Here is a 21404-nt window from a genome sequence, read left to right as displayed (position 1 = left end):
AAAATATACAGTATTTCTGTTTTTGCACATTTAAAAAAATCTATTCAGTACATGTAATTGATTTACTTGTTTATTATTATGTTTTATTTATTATTACTATTATTATTATTATTATTATTTTCTCTCTCTGCTATATTATGTATTGCATTGAACTGCTGCTGCTAAGTTAACGTCACATGCCGGTGATAATAAACCTGATTCTGATTCTGATAAAAGAAAAATGGGGGTGGCTATGTGAGAGCAAAGGCTAGATTGATCAATCAGCTATGTTCATTGTTACTAGGTGTGAATGCTGGAACTTCCTCGCCAACAGCACTGTCCACCTTCACCAGAGGGACTGCACTGTAACTCACCACCACCTTCTCAAGGGAAGTTTTGGGTGGACAATAAATTCTGGCATTGATGATTATGCCCACATCCAAAAAAATAGATTAAAAAGTAAGTAATAGAATCATAGAAAACCTACAGCACAATACAGGCCCTTCGGCCAACAAAGCTTACCATTAATACTATATTCTGCCATTATATTTGACCTACCAAAATGAACCACCTCACTCTTATCTGGGTTGAACTCCATCTGCCACTTCTCAGCCCAGTTTTGCATCCTGTCAATGTCCCACTGTAACCTCTGACAGCCCTCCACACTATCCACAACACCTCCAACCTTTGTGTCATCAGCAAATTTATTAACCCATCCTTTCACTTCCTCATCCAGGTCATTTATAAAAATCATGAAGAGAAGGGGTCCCAGAACAGATCTCTGAGGCATACCACTGGTCACATGATTTGAAAATCACTGGTACAGTAAATAATAGTGTAATGAATTAATGAATAATGGTGTGGTTTGCATCTCATGAAGGGAATACGTACCTCAGGCGTGGTACAGCCAAGATTCACTGGGTCTATTCCTGGCCAGAGGGTATGGCAGGGATTCAGGCAGCTATGCATCGGATACAATTGTGTAAAGGGTCAAACTAAGGGATAACGTTATGTCACTTACATGTTAGGCGCTTGGCTAAGTTGGCCATCACATTGGGTTTCTGAATGTTGGCCCGCACCTGGACCAGGATATCCATGTTCTCCACCACCAGTTTCTGTTTAAACAATGAAAAGTAAACTGTCATTCACCCTCATTTCTCCCTCCTCACTTGCATACATTTTAGCTTGGTCAGCAGCAGCACTGTTAGCACAGCATGCCAGCAGCCCGGGTTCGATTCCCACCGCTGCCTGGAAGGAGTTTATACATTCTCCCGTGACCACGTGGATTTCCTCCGGGTGCTCTGGTTTCCTCCCACAGTCCAAAGATGTACCGGTTGGTAGGGTTAACTAGTCATTGTAAATTGTTCCGTGATTAGGCCAGGGTTGCTGGGGGGCCGATTGAGCGCTGCATCTCAATAAATTAATAAATAAATAAACTTTCTGTATACAGTTAGGCTTTGGACTCATTCGAAAGAAGGGTAAGAATTCATTAACTACAAAATGCAGTTGTCAGGAAATGACAGGAATGGTAGAATTGAAGGATGCTGAGACAGCAATCTTCCACTTCAAGGTGTCAACAGATACCACAGCAGGGTTCTCAAAGCCTGACCACATTCCCCAACCAGAACAGACATGGAGAGGATGTTCCCTATACTGGGGGAGTTGAGGATCAGAGGGCACAGCCTCAAAATAGAAGGAACTCCCTTTAGAAAAGAGATGAGGAGGAATTTCTTTAACCATTGAATCTGTGGAATTCATTGCCACAGATGGCTGTGGAGGCCAAGTCATTGAGTGTATTTAAAGTGGAGGTTGATAGGTTCTTGATTAGTCAGGGTGTCAAAGGTTACAGTGAGAAGGCAGGAGAATGGGGTCAAGCGGGATAATAAATTAGCCATGATGGGTTAATGGAGCAGACCTGATGGGTCAAATGGCCTAATTCTGCTCCTGTGGTCTTATGGAATGTCAAAGGGGAAAGGAGGGCCCTGGTGTCAAAATCTCCTGTGGAGAAAAGAAGTCAATGAAGTCAGTGCCTTGAGCTTGGATGGTTCTGTATTCCTTTGAGTTTGGAAGAATGTGTCAGCACTGACGTACAGAGGGATCTTGGTGTGCAAACTTCCTGAAAGTGGTGACAGTTGTAGATCTGATATTAAAGAAGGCTTGTGGGGGTACATGCCTTCATTGGTCGTCAAGTATAAAAATTGAGAAGTCATGTTCAGGCAGACACTCCAGAGTCCAGATGGAAAGTGGAAATGGTCAAGGCAGTATTCCACAGAACGACTACACTTACTGCTCAAAGACACAGTGCTTACCTTAAGCTCATTCATCTGTGAGCTGATGTGCCACATCAGGTGCTCACTCAGGTGCTTCATCCCATATGGACCAATCAGTTCTGCCAATGCCCGCATCTCTGTGGAGCCACAATAATTGAAATGAAGAGCAAAACAAAAATAATCCTTCAATGAGCAACAGAATCCAATGGGAATAATGTCATCAACTAGTGTCCCATGACAGTACAAAGCCCAATCGCTGCAGGTAAGAGCAATAGATAAGAGGCATAGATTGAGTGGGTGGCCAGTGATCTTTTTCCATGCCAGTAATAGTTAATACCTTGGGGTATAATTTTAAGGTGACTGGAGGAAAGTATAGAGGGGATGTTGGAGGTAAGTGCTTTACACAGAGAGTGATGGGTGGGTGGAACACTCGGCCAGGGGAAATAGAACAGGCAGGTATATAAGGGGCATTTCAATAACTCTTAAGATGGTCACGTGGATGATAGAAAAATGAAGTTTTATGTAGGAGGGAAGGGTTAGATTGATCTTAGAGTAGGTAAAAAGGTCAGTATAGTGTCATGGGCCGAAAGGCCTGCAGTGTTCTGTGTGTGGATGCACATTCAGAATGGTCCAGATTATCACTAAACATACATGCAGGTCATTCCTCAGAAAATTTCAGGCTGGACTGCAGACTAGGTTCCTCACAGATGTCCGCGTTACACTTCGCCTCCTCTCGCACACACAGTGATGGTGCTGGCACAGCAACATGTGAACAGGACAACCGTGAATCCAGGGATTTGCAGATGAAGAAGTTATAAGTTAAACACCTAGTAGAGGGCATACTTGGTATTCAGTCTTTGGTATCAGTGAGGCCATGGTAATTTCATTTCCAATAAAGCAACAAACTCACCTCAAGCTATGAATTGATTTTGAATGAGGGGAGATTTGATAGAGGTATACAATGTTACATGGTAAGATGCAAGCAGGCTTTTTCCATTCACATTGGGTGATAGGTTTAAGGTGAAAGGTGAAATTTTAAGGGGAATCTGAGGGGGACCTTCTTCATTCAGAGGGCAGTGAGAGTGTGAAACAAGATGCAAATGGAAGTACTGTAGTGTGTGTGGGTTCAATTTCAACATTTAAGAGAAGTTTGGATAGGTACATGGATGGGATGAGTACGGAGGGATATGGTCCAGTTGCAGAACCAGGCAGAATAATAGTTCAGAATTGATTAGGTGGGCTGAAGGGCCTGTTTCATGCTATAGTGCTCTGTGACTCTATGATTATGTTACATTTTCTCCTCAGAGTGCATGGTACAGTGATCAGTGACTGCACTCTGCTTGCCACATCTTTGCCCACTTACAGAACCTATCTATATCCTTTGTAGTCTCAGCATGCCATAGAGTCATGGGCAAACTCTGAGCTGAAAATTGCTTTCAGACTGAACAGGGCATCTGTGTAGGCCACCGTTTTGATTTGGTTAACTGGAAACATCTTGCAAAGCAATTTACCATTTTCATTGCTGTATGGTGGAAGCTTCTTGATCAATTTAATTATGGAAATAAGTGCACTCACATTTTCCAGAACAGCACAAATGGGGAAAAAAAGAAACTGGAAGGTGTAATCAACAAAACTCAGGGTGATATCAGATCACGGCCAATTTTGCAGACAGGCCAGATTTGAAAGAGATATTGAACTAATCCAAAAAAACCTGCAGGAACTCACTGAGAGCTCACATTCAATTTACGTTTGAAATTCCCTGAAGTCTTGTGCTGACTTAGACAATTTGCACTGCTGAAAATACTAAAACCCAGAATAGTAACCCATCGACAGGTATTGATTTGAATCAGTTCACTAACCTGAAACATCAGAATATTCTTCAGCACTGAACATCTGTAGATTCTCAGTTGGCATTGTCACAAACGATTTGATGGCAGGGGCGTGAATGATTACCCCATTACTGGTCTGCCTCAGAAGACTTTCCAAGTACCTAGAAAGAAGAGTCATCTCAGAAATAAATTTTACCAGGAGCCGTGACGTGGAGCAAGAGGCATGAGGGTTTAAGGGAGATGGGTTTCAGGATTTGCTACTGAGTTTCACATACCAGGATTCTAAAAGAGGCACATTTACAAATTGTTAGTTAATAGTTGATTAGCTACCTAGTTAATTAACAGCAGGTAATAAAAAAAAGTTGAGATCAAATGGAGCTGCCATTGTGACAGCAGTCCAGTGTAAGAGTGGGGAGACCATAAGATATAGGATCAGAAATAGGCCACACGATCTATCGAGTCTGCTCTGCCATTTCATCATGGCTGATCCAATTTTCCTCTTAGCCCCAAGGCTTTGGTTCAAGGGCTTCAGTGAGAAGAGATGGACTGATGAAGGCTCCCGGCCCACGGTGTCAATTGTTTACTCTTTCCCACGGATGCTGCCTGGCCTGCTGAGTTCCTCCAGTATTTTGTGTAGGAGACAAGGGGTGATGGCTGAAGGTTGATTCTCCATCTGGATACCTGTGACTTGGGGAGTGCCCCAGGGATTAGTGTTGTCATTTATTGTTTATGTAAATGATATTGATATGGATGTACAAAGCACAATTCGCAAGTTTGCTGATGATACTAAATTAGTTTTTTTTATATAGTGAAGCAGGTTACAATGAATTACAGCAAGATCTTAATCAGTTGGTGAGATAGGCTGAGGAACAGCAAATACATTTTGACTTATAGATAAGTGTGCGGTGATGAATTTTGGACAGTGAAATCAGGGTAGGATGTACACAGTGAATGGCAGGGCACTGCTGAGTGTTGTAGAACAGAGAGACCTGGGGGTACAAGCACACTTTTCACTGAAAGAAGACATTGGGAGGTGATGGGTGGGAAAGGTAAAGGGCTGGAGAAGAAGGAATCTGATAGGAGAGAAGAGTGGACCGTGGGAGAAAGGGAAGGAGGAGGGACACCAGAGAGATGTGATGGACAGGTGAGGAGAAGAGAAGGAGTGAGAAGAGGGCCAGAATGGGTAATGGAAAAGGGAGAAGGGGGTGGGGAAGAAATGACCAGAAGTTTGAGAAATCAACGTTCATGCTCTCATGAGGTATTCATGCTCTCATGACAGAATATGAGGTGTTGCTCCTCCATTCTCAGAGCGGCCTTGTCATGATAGTAGATACAGTGGATACTGGTTAATTAGGCTATCAGTTAATTGTGGCACCTCTTATTTGAAACAACTGTTAAAGAACAAAAACTAATGAAGAATATAGCTGGGATTTCCTTTATTTAGTTGGGACACTGTGTTGCATAATTGGAACAGGAGACTGTTGTTGAACCATTTCTAACTAGCGTCATTTGAGTGCACTTTTGTGACCTATGGACGCTGCATCGTGCTTAGAGTCAACAGTTTTTAAACAGCGCCAGTTGTGTGCGTCTGGGTATTTATTTATCTATTTAGCGATACAATGTGGGGTCGGCCTTTTTGACCCTTCAAGTGACACTGCCTCAACAACCCCCGACAAACCTGATTAACTCTAACCTAATCACGGGACAATTTACAATGGCCAATTAGCCTATCCAGTATGTCTTTGGACTGTGGGAGAAAACCGGAGCACTTGGAGGAAATCCATGCATTCCTCAGGGAGAATGTAAAAATTAGTAGTGATTTTTGGCACTGATAGTTGCACTGATTAAGACAATTCAGAACTGTTTTTCTCATTGTAGTTTCAAGCATTCAGGCTTGGAGGTGGCAGAAACAGCTGGGAGTGAAAATGAAATGATTTCATTACTGGGTTTGTGCTGATTTTGTTCATTTATAGTCAATCAAAAGAATGTGGATGAATTCCTCCATCGATAACTATTAGGATCTAATACAGTTTTATAAAACTGTAGTGGTATTGGCAGTGTTCCAATTTGTTCTGTATTTCATTTAAATACATAATTTGTTACTCAGTTAAATGGTGGCTAGTCTTTTTTTTACACCTTTTTAACTATTTCCATGAAACTTTGGCTAATTGGTGTAGCTACTTATTGGGCTAAAATGTACTGGTCCCAATTAAATGGAATATACTGTATTAGAAACTAGAGGGCTTAAGTTTAAGGTGAGACGGGAAAGACATCATCCGGGACCAAGCAGCATGTTCAATCGGGACCCCATCCACCACCTGAAACACTCCCTCCATCTACCAGCCCGTCTCTGAACTCTGAAATACATTGCAGCTAGGCTGGTTGAATTACACCTTTCAATCCCATGACCTCTGCCACTGACAACAATGGTAGCAGCTACGGGGGTGGGGGGTGGGGCAGAGGTCATATCTGTCCCGCACTTTGCTTCTGATGCAGTGTCAGTGAGCTCTTCACCTACCAATTGGTGTACGCTGTCGTCAGGGTTATTTCTCCATTGGCATCAACGGCTTGAGACTGCTGCAGCAGCACATCCTTGCAAATCCTGGTCACGTCAATGTTCACGTAATGGCCAACAGAGTGCATGAACGTAATGAAAGCCTTGACACTGGACAGCACCTCAGAGGGCTTGACAATCTCCTGTGTTTGCTGGTTGTAGCCAGTCAGTCGCAAAATAGCCCTGAAAGCATTGAAAAGACATCAACCTGAAGCCGGTATACATAAAAATTGATTAATGTTTTTGCTCTTAGCACATAGTTAAAGGTGTAACCCTGCAACTTAATGCACAGCTCAGGATGGATCTGTTTGTCAGTTAGCTTTCTGGTTAGTTTTATATTCATGGGACCATCCTCAACACTGTAACAAAAGGAGCATATTGTGGATGTATGGCTTTAAGAACAGACACCAGAGTTGATTATTCAAAGGGTTCTGCTCGTTGGGATGTGCTACCATTGTAAATATGTAATTCTGTTAATTTACCTGACTACATTCAAAATGTTAAAGTAGGTGATTATAGCAATTGAAACTGTATTTTATTGTTTAATTGAGTCCTGATGAAGGGTTTCAGCCCAAAACAATGACTGCTTATCCCTTCCCATAGATGCTGCCTGACCTGCTGAGTTTCTCCAGTATTTTGTGTGTGTTGCTCCAGATTTCCAGCATCTACAGAATCCCCCCACTTTTTTGTTCTGACATCTTCCCCCTTCCTTCTCAGTCCTGATGAAGGGCCTCAGCCTAAAATGTTAACTATCTATTCATTTCCACAGATGCTGCCTGACCTGCTGAGTTCTCCAGCATTTCATATGTGTTGCTTTGGATTTCCAGCATCTGCAAATTCTTTTGTGTTTATGATCTGCAGAATCTCTTGTATTTAATCAGTTATTGTTTATAGAGAGAGTAGAGCAGTGGGATAAGCACACATCCTTGAAATGTGCCGGTGTTGACTGTCAGCAAAGAGGAGATGTAATTTCTGATCCACACAGACCGTGGTCTCCTGAGGGGATGTCAAGGATCCAGTTGCAGAGGGAGGTACAGAGGCCCTGGGTTTTGGAGCTTGTTGGTTAGTACTGAGGGTATGATGGTGTTGAACGCTGAGCTGTGCCAATAAACAGCAGTCTGACGTAGGTATTGCTGTTGTTCAGGTGATCCAAGGCTGAGAGGAGAGCCAGTGAAATTGCATCTGCTGTAGACCTATTGTGGCGGTAGGCAAATTGCAGTGGGTCCAGGTCTCTGCTTAGGCAGGAGTTGATTCTAGCCATGACCAACCTCTTCCTCACAGTAAATGTGAGTGCCACTGGGTGATAGTCATTGAGGCAGCTTGCCCTGTTCTTCTTGGGCACTGGTATGATTGTCAACCTTTTGAAATGGGAGAGAACCTTCGAATGCAGAACTGAGAGATTGGAAGTGTTCTTGTACACTCCAGCTAGTTGGTTGGCACAGGTTTTCACAACCCTATCAGGTACACCATCAGGGCCTGTCACCTCGCAAGGGTGGACAGGGTGGTGAGGAAACACAGTCTTTTACCCCTGGGTTGGGGAATCAGGAAGTAGATGGCACAGGTTCAAGATCAGAGGGAAGAGATTTAACAGGGACCTGAGGGGCAACTTCTTCACCCAGAGGGTGGTCTGCATATGGACCAAGCTGCCAGAGGAAGTGGTTGGAACATTTAAAAGACACTTGATTGTCCAAGTTGTTGGACAATGTACTTGGTTGTACGTGAATAGGAAAGGTTCAGAAGGATATGGGCCAAACTCTGGGAAATGGGATTATCTTAAATGGGGATATTGGTTAGCACGGGACAGTTGGGCTGAAAGGCTCTGTTTCTGTGCTGAATAAATCTGTACACAAAACTGATGCTGCGTTGTGTCCTCAGTGTGATGGATCGGAGAACAAATTTCCAAAGTCAAGCATCCAAAAGCCCTCTGTAGATGTCTAGCCATATAAGGCAGGCAAATATTAACTGGATGCCAAGATAACTTATCAGCTTCATTCAGGTCTACTCTTAGCCTTCTTTGCTCAGAATTGAATCTACCCAGCCTGTTGCTAACTCCCAAATTTAAGCAAGAGTAACAAAGCTGCAGAATGTGTTCACCCTTGGACATTACTTGGTGAGCCGCACTTCCAGGTGATTAGTGAGGTATTCGACAGGTAATATGATGTGGTCGAAGACAATCAGCTGTCGCCTGTGGTTGATGGTCTTGCAGTACTCAGTGAGGGTAAGGTGATGTTTATCCATACTGAAACACAAACAGATTTGATGTTACTTTTCCAAATCAAACTCCCATGGAATCTCTTAAGTATTTTAAATATTTTTATAGTGTTGCATGAAATTTTTCCAAAGCTCTGCTGGCCTGGATCCCGACTGAACAGGTTGGCTCAACAATCACTTGATCCATATCCCTCCACTCCCTGCACATCCACGTGTTTATCGAAAGTATATTAAACTTCACTATCATGTCTGCTTCCACCGCCACCCCTATTCGAAGCATCTATCACACTGGGAAAGAATTGTCCCACATCTCTATTTAGAATTCACCCCTCTCACCTTAAATGCATGACCTCCAAAGGCAGTTTTGACAATCTAGCCTACCTACGCCTCTCATAATTTTATAATCAATCAGATCTTTCCTCAGCCTCCAACACTCCAAAGAAAGCAATCCATGCTTGTCCAGCCTTTCCTTGTATCTTGTACCTTCTAATCCAGACAAGATCCTGGTGAACCTCTTCTGCACCCTCTCCAAAGCCTCCACCTCCTTCCATGACCTAGTCCTCATTAGGGGATCAGAGGTGGAGAGGGTCAGAAGCTTTAAATTCCCTTTGTATTACCATATCAGAGGATCTGTCTTGGGACCAGCTTTTCAGTGCCATTACAAAGAAAGCACACAGTACCACTACTTTCTCAGAAGTTTGGGTAGATTCAGCTTGTCAGCTAAGATCTCAAGATCCCTCTGACACCAAAATGCTTAGATGATGATACCGCAGACTAAACTGGGAATTTGTGCCTGTCATTTGATGCATCTCCACCTTTTGCAACCGGGAAATGTATCCGGTAACTCCCAGGTGGTGGCCTCATGCTTCACGTGTGGCCCTGTGCCCAAATCAACTTGTGCCATGGTTTCACAGTGAGTCATTGCTGATCTACACTCAGTGGACACTTTAGTAGGGACCTCCTGTGTCTAATAAAGTGGCCACTAAGTGTATTTCTGTTTGTCTGTGTTCTTCTGCTGCTGTAGCCCATCCACTTCCAGGTTCAATATGTTGTGTGTTCAGAGATTCTCTTCTGCACACCATTTTGTAACTCATAGTTGTTTGAGTTACTGTTACCCTCCTGTCAGCTCGAACCAGTATGGCTATTCTCCTCTGACCTCTCTCAGTTACAAGGCGTTTTCACCCACAGAACTGCTGCTCACCAGATGTTTTTTTTTGTTTTTCTCACAATTCTCTGTAAGCTCTGGAGTGTTGTGAAAATCCCAGATCAGCAGTTTCTGAGATACTCAAACTACCAACCTGTCACCAACCATCATTCCACAGTCAAAGTCACTTAAATCACATTTCTTCCCCATTCTGATGTTCAGTCTGAACAACAACTGAACCTCTTGACCATGTCTGCATGCTTTGAGTTGCTGCCACATGATTGGCTGATTAGATATTTGCATTAACAAGCAAGGGTACAGATGGCCACTGAGTATATGTAAATGGATTGCATCAGTCACGCGTCCTCCATGCTCCATCCACTTCACCTACTTGGTGACGATGAGTCTGTCCTTACGCTGGCTTTCAATGCCCGGCTTCTCGCGATTGGGCTCAACCTTCTTGCTGGCAGGCTTCTTTCGCTTCTTGTTGACAGCTTTGCTGATGGTCTGCGCTGTGTACTTGGGCAAGAGCTGCGGAGACAAAAGCCCAAGAAGCTGTATGTCAGTACAACAGTAGAGTTCCAGTTCCTGAGCAGGAGCCACTCCATTCACAATGTTACTCACCTTCTCGCTGAGGTTGCGTTGTTCCAGGCAGAGCTCAATAATACAAATGCTGGCTTGTTTGGTGATTTCATCCAGAAAATTGGCACATAGCTTTACACTTCGGTTTTGGAGGACAACATACTGCGCAGAAATATACAACACTTCCATCAGTTATCACACAAAGGCAGGCCTCAGCCAACAACAGCCGTCAGATGGTGTCAGTCCAATTCAGGCAATCCTATTTTCAGTCTTAATCTCTGAGTGTCGTGGACATGGCGCAGTGCAGCACGGCAACAGGCCCTTTGACCCACAATGTTGTGACGGAGCTAATTAAACTGGTAATTAAATGCCTGACTGAACTAATCCCTTTTGCCTACACAATTTTCATATCCCCCATTCTCTGCACCCATCCCTCGGTGTATGTGAAAAAAGAATTTGAAATTAGGCCATGGTTTTCTAAATGTTCATAAATCCTATCCCTAACAATCCCCTCCATTAGGTTTCCTAGCATTGACACAAAACTACCTGGTCAATACTTTTGAGGAATGTCCCCATTTCCTTTCTCAATCAAACTGTTGGCTGGTGGCCAAGTGGCTAAGGCTTTGGGCTGGTGATCTGCAGGTTGTTAGTTCGAGCCTCAGCTGAGACAGTGTGTGTGTCCTTGAGCAAGGCACTTAACCACACACTGCTCCTGCACGTTTATAGCCCAGTGGTGGCGGATGGTGCAGTGTGGACAAGACAAGACAAGAACAATACTAGCTAACAGACAATCCTCTGGGACCTCACCTGTGGCCTGAGAAGACACAAAGACATTGGTCAAGGTCCCAGAAATCTCCTCACTTTCCCCTCTCAATAACCTGAGGGGGGGGGGGTATATGGGTATATCCCATCAGGCCCTGGGGACTTATCCACGTTAATGTTTGCCAAGAGACCCAAAACTACCTCCTTCTTTATCTGAAAATGCTAGCACACTAGCATGCTCCACACTGATCTCCCTATCTCTATGTCCTTCTCCTTGGTAAATACTGATACAAAGTACTCATTTAGAACCTCACCCTCATCCTCCACATTCAAGCTATCTGAAAACTTGGGGAGTTGTGATTACTGTTCTCACACTGAAAGGTTCATCACACAGCATCAGTTCCCTTGTGGCTCTTCCTCGCATTGGACTACAAGATTATAAGACATTATTTGGCCCATTAAGTCTACTCCGCCATTCCATCCCCAGCCTTGGTCACTTTGAGCCACGTCTCTGTAATGTCTATTGGGCCAACCCCATTTATTGCCACCTGTGGCACCAGTTCACAATGTACCCCGTTACAGTGTTGTGTAGATTCAGCTGGAGGGGCATCACCATCCCTGCTCTCGCCTCCACGGGAAGCCAACTCCCTTGTCTTTGTGTCCTTTCCCTTCAGTACACATAACTCACTCGCCCCCACAGTTGCCCTGTCCTTCAACCTTCTAAACTCCCCATCACTGCCCCTCCCCTCTCCCCACTCCCAACTCCTGACTACCCACTAGGGTAGGGAATGGTGTCCACCTCTCTGCAGTTACCCACTTCTCCACACAGGTTGTGAGAAACCTGTACCAGTACCTCCATGGAAAATAATCCTGATTCTGGACGTCACAAGGTGCACCCATCGAAGAGGGGGAAGTTTAAAGGAGATGTGCGGTTAAGTTATTCACACAGAGGGCAATGGGGGCCTCAAATGTGGTGGTGGAATCAGATTTGACAGAGGCATTTAAGAGACAGACACATGAACGTGCAGGGAATGGAGGGGGACAGAAGGGATTCATTGAATTAGGTCAGCACAGACATGCTGGGCTGCAACACCCATTCCTTTTCTGCACTGTTGTCTGTTCTATGTTCAGAAATGACAGCTAACCTCCTCCACCTCCCTCCCCCGTAACTCCCTCCCCACCGTAACCTCCACCACTTCCCTCCCCTGTAACTCCCTCCCCTCTGTAACCTCCTCCACCTCCCTCCCCACCGTAACCTCCACTACTTCCCTCCCCTGTAACTCCCTCCCCTCCGTAACCTCCACCACTTCCCTCCCCTGTAACTCCCTCCCCTCTGTAACCTCCTCCACCTCCCTCCCCCATAACTGCCTCCCCTCCCTCCTCTCTGTAATCTCCTTCACTCCTTACCCCTGTAACCTCCTCCAGCCCTCTCATTCTTAGAACTCCAAATCCCTCCTCCATTGCCATAAGGTCTGGAATCCACTCCCCACCCTTCTTCACAAACAAGAGAAAATCTGCAGATGCTGAAAATCCAGAACATCACACACAAGATGCTGGAGGAACTCAGCAGGTCAGGCAGCATCAATGGAAAAAAGTTTGGGCCAAGACCCTTCTGCTTTAAATACACCCAATGGCTTGGACTCCATAGTTGCCTGTGGTAATGAATTCCACAGATTCACCACCTTCTGGCTAAAGAAATTCCTCCTCATCTCTGTTCTAAATGGATGACCCTCTATTTTGAGGCCGTGCCCTCTGGTCCTAGTCTCAACCACTATAGTAAACATCTTCGCTGTGTCCACTCTATCTAGGACTTTCAATATTCGATAGGTTTCAATGAAGTCCTCTCTCATTCTTCTGAACTCCAGCAAGTACAGGCCAGAGCCATCAAATGCTCCTCACCCTTTCATTCCCTGAATCATTCTCATGAACCTCTTCTGGATCCTCTCCAATGTTAGTGCATCTTTTCTTAGTTAAGGGGTCCAAAACAGCTCACCATACTCTAGGTATAGTTCCAAGGTTGTCAAGCCGAGGAGTGGTGGTGGGGACAAGCTCCCACAACCTAAAAGTGCTCCTCACGTCGTGCGCCTCAAATAGCCTCTGACAACCAAGTCCAACTCCTGGCCTTCTTGTGCGGCTTAGCCTCTAAGCCCGGCAGAACTGTTTCTACTGACATGAGAAGGAGCGAAGGCAGGTCCTGGTGCCTTAAAACCAGTGCTTTGGGTAGATGGAGCTCATCAGCCTGGGAAGGTGGTCCATCTAAGAGAGGGAAAACTCTGATTTCAAACCTCCGCTGCCTTGCGGCCACACCCACTCATGGGAAAGGGTTCGGGAGTAAACCCTGAGGACAAATCTGGAGCTGGAGTCCCTAAGGCAGTCTGACGTTGCCTTCAACTTCGTTCTGGCAACTCCTGCAACGACACTGGTGCCAAGCTGAATCGGCCCTTGCCCTTCCCTTGGACAACATCGGTGGCGTGGAGAGGAGAGACTTGCAGCATGGGCAACTGACGGTCTTCCACACAACCTTGCCCAGGCCTGCACCCTGGAGAGGACACTTGCAAGATTTTCCAGGTGCAGATCCATGGTCTCGCGAGACTAACGGATGCCATCCATTACTCCAGGCATGGTCTGACCAGTGCTTTATGAAGCCTCAGCATGACATCCTTGCTTTTATATTCTAGTCCTCTTGAAATGAATAGTAACATTGCATTTGCCTTCCTCACCACAGACTCAACCTGCAAGTAAACCTTTAGGGAATCCTGCACAAGGACTCCCATGTCCCTTCACACCTCTGATTTCTGAATTTTCTCCCTATTTAGAAAATAGAAAATGTTCCTTTTTCTTTCTACCAAAGTGCATGGCCATACACTTCCCTACAATAAAGTCCATCTGCTACTTTGCCATTCTCCTAATCTAAGTCCTTCTGTAGCCTCTCGACTTCCTCAATACTCTCCTGGATGCACTTAACAAATTCTGCCTTGTCTAAACCTCTTGCATTATAAAGAGGTCTTAGTCTATATTGGGGAAATGGAAGGCACAATGACAACAGCCCTGTTTTTATACCTTTCCTTAATTTACCTGCGTATCTGTTTTTCAATGTCTTTGTGGCTACTGGGGGGTGGTGAGTCTTTGTTATATAACCCCATCAGAGAGAATGCACCTTTCTTATTTTGAGTTTTACTTTCCACTGGATTGATGATTCAAGATTGTTTATATTTATTCTTCAGTGCATGAGTGTAGAGAACAGAATGATTGTTACGCTGGATCTGATGCAGCATAAAAAACACAATAAGCATAAAGAAGCCAATAAAAAAACAAAAAAAAAACAATAAATATCAATCTAAGAGTATTTCTCTCAAACACAATGTACAAGTAACTGTTTTGTGCATAGACTGATTGTATGCACATGAAGTGATGCTTGCTGATGTGTTCTGTGGTGGTGGGGGTGGGTTAATGGGTGGAGGTGCTGATCAGCCTGACGGCTTCAGGGAAGTAACTGTTTTTGAGTGTCTTGGTACATGTGACAATAATAAACAAATTTCCAATGATACTGTATTTTCATGACTCTTCTGGCCCCAGTTAAGTAACTTGTACTGCAGCCCTGTGTGATGTGAATGAAGGTGATACCTGCAGGCTAACAGTGGTGCACTGCTCACCTCTGAGTGGATGATGAGTGGGCTGAACCTGAGGGATCTTTGACGTGATTGCTCACACATCTCACATCATGGCGAGGAACAGAAATGGGTGACTTGCTGTTTCCAGGGAGGGCTATGGACCACGTGCAGTCTATGGGACTAGGTATAATAACAGTTCAGCATGGACTAGATGGGCAGAAGGGCCCATTTCTATGCTATAGTGCTCTCTGACTATAGCTTTATGAGTCTTTATTCCCCTTGATTAGATGTCCCATATCTATGGTTCCTTTACCCGGCTATCCTCTCCCTGCCTCAATGGGACAAACCCATCCAGAACCCCATGGAAGTGCTCCCTAAACAACGTCCACATTTCCATTGTGCATTTCCCCAAGTACATCCAATCCCAATTAGCTCTCCCAATTCTTGCCATTTCACCTCAGAAAAGCCACATCCGGACGATACTCGGTGACTTACCTCTTCAGGGCACATGTCATGGAGAAAGCTGGAGAAGTGGGCGCAAACCATCGGAAAAGCAATCAAGTATTGCAGCTGTGTGGGATCCTCTGCACTTTGTGAAAACATCTTTTCAAACAAAGTTGGGTAGAAGCTGCCACAGAAAAGAGACACTGTTAATCAAACAAGTAGTTTGGCCCCTACAGCTTGAAGTGATCCCATGTGTGAATGTGTACTTTTGTGGAAAAGAGAAAGAGGCAGAGCATAAAAATGTTTCTAATGAGCAGCTTTGGAAGTGGAATGGGGTACAAAGTGGCAGGGTTTGGGTAGGGGTGGAAGCAGAGTATAATTCACTATTCAGTGAATGTGGAACTGTGATCACGGCTGCAGATTCCAGAGGAACCTCTTAGACTTGCTTTGTAACCACACGATGCTCTTGGTCACACTTTCTGCAGACTGTCCAGAGGGTCATGGACACGTTCTTCTCTATTTTGCTCTCACTCTGTTATCAAACACTACCTGGAAATCATCAGCTCTATGGAGTGAGAGTTTCCAATTTTTTCTTTGTGGAATCACATCTACCTCAAGCCTTGTAACCTGCATAAAAACACACAGGTCTCAACCCATTCCTTTCTCTGCAGAACAGGGAAAAGAAGTCTGAACTTTGTACTCTGTAATTCCCTGTCTCAACCACAGAGTCAGCTACTGCCACACACTGTGGGGAACTCATCACACAATGGGAACTGAGGAGTCTAGGACCAGGGGTTGCACACTCCAAATAAGGTGTCAAGCATGAAAAATCAAAGTAAATATATTATCAAAGTCCATATACTACTCTGAGATTCATTTTCTTGCAGGCATTCACAGTAAGACAAAGATATACAATAGAATCAATGACAAACTACACACAAAGACTGATAAATAACCAATGTCCAAGAGGAGACAAACTGTGCAGATATAATAAATAAATAATACTGAGAACATGAGATGTTTAGTCCTTGGACTGAGATGGAGACAAACCTCTGCAGAGGCTGGGGAACCTGGAGAATTCTGAGCCCCGGAGTCTGGTGCAGTCACTGTCACTGGGTTCATTCACAACAGAGATGGATGGACTTCTGGCTGAGAAGGAAATCGAAGGATGTGGGAAGAGCTAGAGCAACGGATTTGGGGTGGAAGTCAGTCGTGGTCAGGGGGATGGTGCTGCAGCCTCAAGGGCTGGAGGGATATTCCCTGTTCCTGGCTCTTGAAGTTCAAAGTACAGTATGTATCTGTCACCATATACCATAAAACCAACTAACAACCAATGTGCAAAAGAAGAAAAACTGTGCTAAACAAACAAATAAATAAATGATACTGAGAACATGAGTTGCAGAGTCTTTGAAAATGAGTCCATAAGTTGTGGAATCAGTTCAGTGTTGAGGTGAATGAAGATATCCACTCTGGTTCAGGAGCCTGATGGTTGAGGGATAATAACTGTTCCTGAACCTGGTGGTGTGGGACCTAAGGATCCTGTACCTCCTTCCCGATGGCAGCAGTGAGAAGAGAGCATGGCCTGGATGGTGGGGGTCCTTGATGATGGATGCTGCTTTCCTGTGGCAGCGCTCCTTGTAGATGTGCTCATGGTGGGGAGGGGTTTGCCTATGGTAGACTGGGCTGTGTCCACTACTTCCTGTCCTGAAGACTTTTCCATTCCCCGGCATTTGTCTTTCCATACCAGACCATGATACAACTGCGATGCTTTTATCCTTAAAGATAAAAGTAAGAATAATGTCGCTGCCTGCTCTCCTGCTAGGGACCAACAAAAGTGAGAAAGCTGAAGCTGAGCTGTGATTTTGACACACACCAGAATGGAATGATGTCTGCAGTCTCCTGCAGCAAGCCGTCCAAATCGTCCAGCATCCGAGTGTGGAAAGCAATCGTGTTCATCAGGGATGCGAGGTTCAGGTTTTCTCGCAGAACCAAAGGCGTTTTCGCAATACTTGTATAAGCCTGAAATAGAACCATCAATTGACGTGATACAGTAACAAGGGAGAATGTCTCAAATCAGAACAAACAGAACATAGTAATTAAAAAGGACAACACACACAAAATGCTGGAGGAACGCAGCAGGCCAGGGAGCATCTATGGAGGGAAAATAAACCTGAGAGCCAGTCCTAATGATGAGTCTCGGCCCAGTGTTGCCTGTCCATTTCTGTCAGTTAAGTATTTAGGGAGAAAGGTTTAATATCGTCTCTCACAGTCTCAGGCAGGAGAAACTACACTGGTAAATGAGGAAATGGCAGAGAAATTAAATAACACACACAAATTGCTGGAGGAAGTCTTGGAGAAGGGTCTTGGCCTGAATCGTCAACTGTTTATTCCCCTCAGTAGGACTTGTTGAGTTTCTCCAGCATTTTGCAGGTGTTAATCAAGATTTCCAGCATCTGCAGAATCTCTTATGTCAATAAAAAAGTGGGATCACTTTGTTGGGATTACACTCCAGGCCACCCAACAGTCAGTGAGAGATAGAGGTGAAGATCCATAGACAAATCACAGAGAAGTATAAGAGGAATATGGTTATAGTGGTGGGGTCTCAATGCTCCCACATTAAATGCCCAAGTGTAAAAGGATGGAATTGTTGAAGTCCATCCAGAGAGCTTTTGGTGCCATTAGGTAGATAGTCCAATAAGAGGAGGGACAGTACTGGATCTTACCTTGGGGAGCAAATGTGGGCAAGTGGTTGTGGGGTCAGTGGGAGAGCACTTGAGAACAGTGACCATAACTCAGTCAGGTTCAGAGTAGTCAGGGAAAAGGACAAAGATGGACTGGACATTGAGGATAAGCTGGAGGAAGGCCATCTCAATATCATTAATCAGCACCTGGGAAACGTAGACTGGGACCAGCTACTCAGAGGTAAATCTGCATCCCACACGTGGGAGCCATTCAAAAGTGAAATGGTGAGAGTTCAGGAGAAATGTGTTCCCCAGAGGGTGAAAGATGTGGAACAGCACGTCCAGGGAACCATGGATTTCTGGGATATTGAGGGTTTGATAATGATCATAGAAGAAAATCAGAAACACATGGAAGAGTGGAGAACTGAAAATGGAGGAACAACGGCCAACCTACTGAGCTCCTCCAGCAGGTTGAGTGTTACTCGACATTCCAGCATATGCAGTCTCCTGTGTCTCTTGAAAATGGTGGAGGCTCTTCAGGACCATAGAATACAGGTATATTGAGAGGGTACTTTAAAATTCTTGAGGAAGATCAAGAGAGGCCATGAATTAATGTTGATGGAAAAGATTCAGGAAAATCATAAGGTGTTATTCAAGTGCGGAAATCCAGCAAGGGTTCAGTGTTGTCTGTTGGCCTCTCGCTTGTTGCTGCCGGAGGTGGGTGCTTGTGTGCGATGGATCTCTCATTTCCTGCTCCTGAGGGAAGGCCCCTGCATCCAGAGAGTGGGTGGGTGGTCTCTCTCCCCATCGGTGCTGTCGGAGGATGATACCAAAGATCTGGATCTGCCATTTATGGACTGGACTGTGGTTCTCCTGGACTCCCTCATGTGTTTTTGCCTGTTCTTTCTTGTTGCTGTTTGTGCGATGCAGTTTTTTGTTTTGCGCAGGGTGTTGGGGTTTGATGTTCTTGTTGCTGTTTGCGCAATTTATTTGCTTTTTTGCGCGGGGTGGGGTTTGGGGTTTAATGCTCTTGTCGCCATCTGCAAGATTTGTGTTTTTTGCACCTGGGAAGCGGGCGTGTTAATGTTCTTGTTGCCATTTGCGCAATTTCTTTTTTTTTGCGCGTGAGGGGGTTGATGTTTTTCTTTTAACAGTTGCCATGGTTTTCTTTGTTTTGTGGCTGTCTGGAGAAGATGAATCTCAGAGTTGTATACTGCATTATACTTTGATAATAAATGTACCTTGAAGTGTATTAGGAACAAGAGGGTAACCAAGGAAAGAGAGGGGCTTATTAGGGACCAGAGGGGCAATCTGTGTGTGCAGTGAGCATGTATGGGGGAGAACGTAAGTAAATATTTCTTATCTGTATACTCTGAGGGGAAGGGAGGGGTGATGTGGATCTTCGAGAGTGCACTGTCATTAAAGAGGAGATGATATTGGAGCACTGAGGGAGAGTGTTGGGAGCTTGGGGGAGTGTGGAGAGTTGATGGGTGAATGTAGGGAGTGTATGCAGAGAGTTTTGAGATAGTGGTGTGGAGAGTGTAGCAAGTGTGATGTAGGGAGTGCATCAAGTTTGTGGGGCAGAGAGTGTTGGGGGTGTGGAGGTTTGTAGGTGTGTGGGGGAATTGTAGGGAGTGCGAAGGGTGAACCGAGTGTGTGGGGAGGGAGTGTGTAAATTGAAATTTGGAGGCACAAAGTGGACAAAGCTGAAGGATAATAGTCAGATATTTATTTGGACATCAAGGACAAGGTGGCAAACCAGGGACAGGGAAAAGCAAATACAGGCTGACAGGGTTTTACACAGCTCCTGGCTTGGTTTGCAATGGCCCAGCCAGTGTACACTTCCCCTCCTATCCTGCCTACTGGTATTACCCCTTCCTCTTTAACCATTTGTTCAAGTTTAAGTTCATTGTCATTCACCCATACACATAAGAATATTAGATTGATGGGAATGCTCATTGACATTGCTAAGGGCCCTGTGGCTGCAACACACCTGGTAAATATCTCCAAAGGGTAGAAGAGAGACCCCGATGTTCCCGTCAGCAGTCCTCGTAATACTTTGTAGAGACTTGTGGTCAGATGTGTTTCAATTCCCAAGCCAAACAGTGATGCAGCTAGTCAGGACACACAATGGTGTTCCTGTAAAAATTGGTTAGAATGGGGATAGTGGGGTAGCTTCGGTCGCTTCAATCTCTTCAGGAAGTGGAGACAAAAAGGTCGGATGTAGGAAGCATGGTTATTAGGCTGCAGATTTCTTGAGAAACAGTGACATTGGCAGTGAGGATGGAGCTCTTATATTGCAAAACGTTATTGGTCAGCTGGTAAGTTGGCAGAGCAATGGCAGATGGAATTTAATGCTCAAAGTGTAGGGTGATCTATTTTGGGAAGTCAATTAAAGGTAGGGCACACATCATGAATGGCAGGGCCCCAGGGAGTCCTGAACAACAGAGCAACCTGGGTGTGCAAGTCCAAGGCTCCCTCATGGTGGCAACACAGGTTGTTGAGGCGATGAAAGAGGTGTATGGGATCACTGCCTTCATTGTGGCATAGAATATAAGAGCAGGGAGGTTATGGTACAACTTTATAAAACACAGCTGGAGTATTGTGTGTAGTGCTCGTTTTCACACTGTAGGAAGGATGTGACTGCACTGGAGAAGGTGCAGAGGAGATTCACCCAGGCCATTGCCTGGGATGGAGCCCTAGAGTCATAGATTTAGACAGCACAGAAACAGGGCCTTCAGCTGACCAAAGTGAAGGTTATTTTGACAGGATTTCCCCTCCCCAATAGTCAATAGACCCAGAGCTCAAGATTCAACAACAGCTTCCCCCCCACCACCATCAGGTTCAGGAACCAACCCAATAAACCCAAGAAGACCAACACTGAACCTGCTATTGGGAAATGAAGCTGGACAAGTGACAGAGGTGTTAGTGGGAGAGCATTCTGGGACCAGTTTAGTTTCCTTTTAGTTTTAAATCAGTTATGGAAAATGACAGAATGGTGCACAGGTTAAAATCCTACCAGAAGTTGCAGAGCTTGATTGAAAAAGGCTTTTAGCAGGTAAAGGGATATCTGGCAAGTGAGAGGCTTTTAAAAATGTGACAAGGAGAGCTCAGGGTCTGCATGTTCCTGTAAGAGTGAAGGACAAGACTGGCCAGAGTGGAACACCCTAGTTGTCAAGGAACATTGATGGCAGTTACTTGCTGGTCCCAGGATGGACCCTCCAAAATGCCAACAGCAAGGTACTGCCCCTCTCCAATGAGGACCGGCTCACGGACCTTCAGCCTCTTCCTACACACACCCATTACAACCCTGTGATCCATCACACCCACTCTTCAC

General features: G+C 44.9%; 1 protein-coding gene and 1 long non-coding RNA gene across 4 annotated transcripts in view; one reads left to right on the top strand and one right to left on the bottom strand.

Moving 5' to 3' along the window:
• LOC132384738 (nck-associated protein 1-like) overlaps positions 1–21404 on the bottom strand; it is a 103652-nt gene that overhangs the window by 24898 nt on the left and 57350 nt on the right. For all 3 annotated transcript variants that reach the window (XM_059956173.1, XM_059956174.1, XM_059956175.1), the window contains exons 16-24: positions 17260–17405; positions 15438–15570; positions 10612–10731; positions 10379–10518; positions 8740–8871; positions 6597–6815; positions 4109–4239; positions 2289–2386; positions 1001–1094 (exon numbers count right to left, since the gene is read on the bottom strand). In XM_059956173.1, the coding sequence (XP_059812156.1) occupies positions 1001–1094; positions 2289–2386; positions 4109–4239; positions 6597–6815; positions 8740–8871; positions 10379–10518; positions 10612–10731; positions 15438–15570; positions 17260–17405 (1213 nt within the window). The remainder of the gene's footprint in view (positions 1–1000; positions 1095–2288; positions 2387–4108; positions 4240–6596; positions 6816–8739; positions 8872–10378; positions 10519–10611; positions 10732–15437; positions 15571–17259; positions 17406–21404) is intronic.
• The window catches only part of LOC132384739 (uncharacterized), a 155052-nt gene that overhangs the window by 76429 nt on the left and 57219 nt on the right, over positions 1–21404 (top strand). The window lies entirely within an intron of this gene.

The sequence above is a fragment of the Hypanus sabinus genome, chromosome X1 (assembly GCF_030144855.1).
Source record: "Hypanus sabinus isolate sHypSab1 chromosome X1, sHypSab1.hap1, whole genome shotgun sequence".
In the NCBI taxonomy this organism is placed as follows: domain Eukaryota; kingdom Metazoa; phylum Chordata; class Chondrichthyes; order Myliobatiformes; family Dasyatidae; genus Hypanus; species Hypanus sabinus.
Note: the sequence above shows the minus strand (reverse complement) of the source record. Positions and strands in the feature narration are given on the sequence as shown.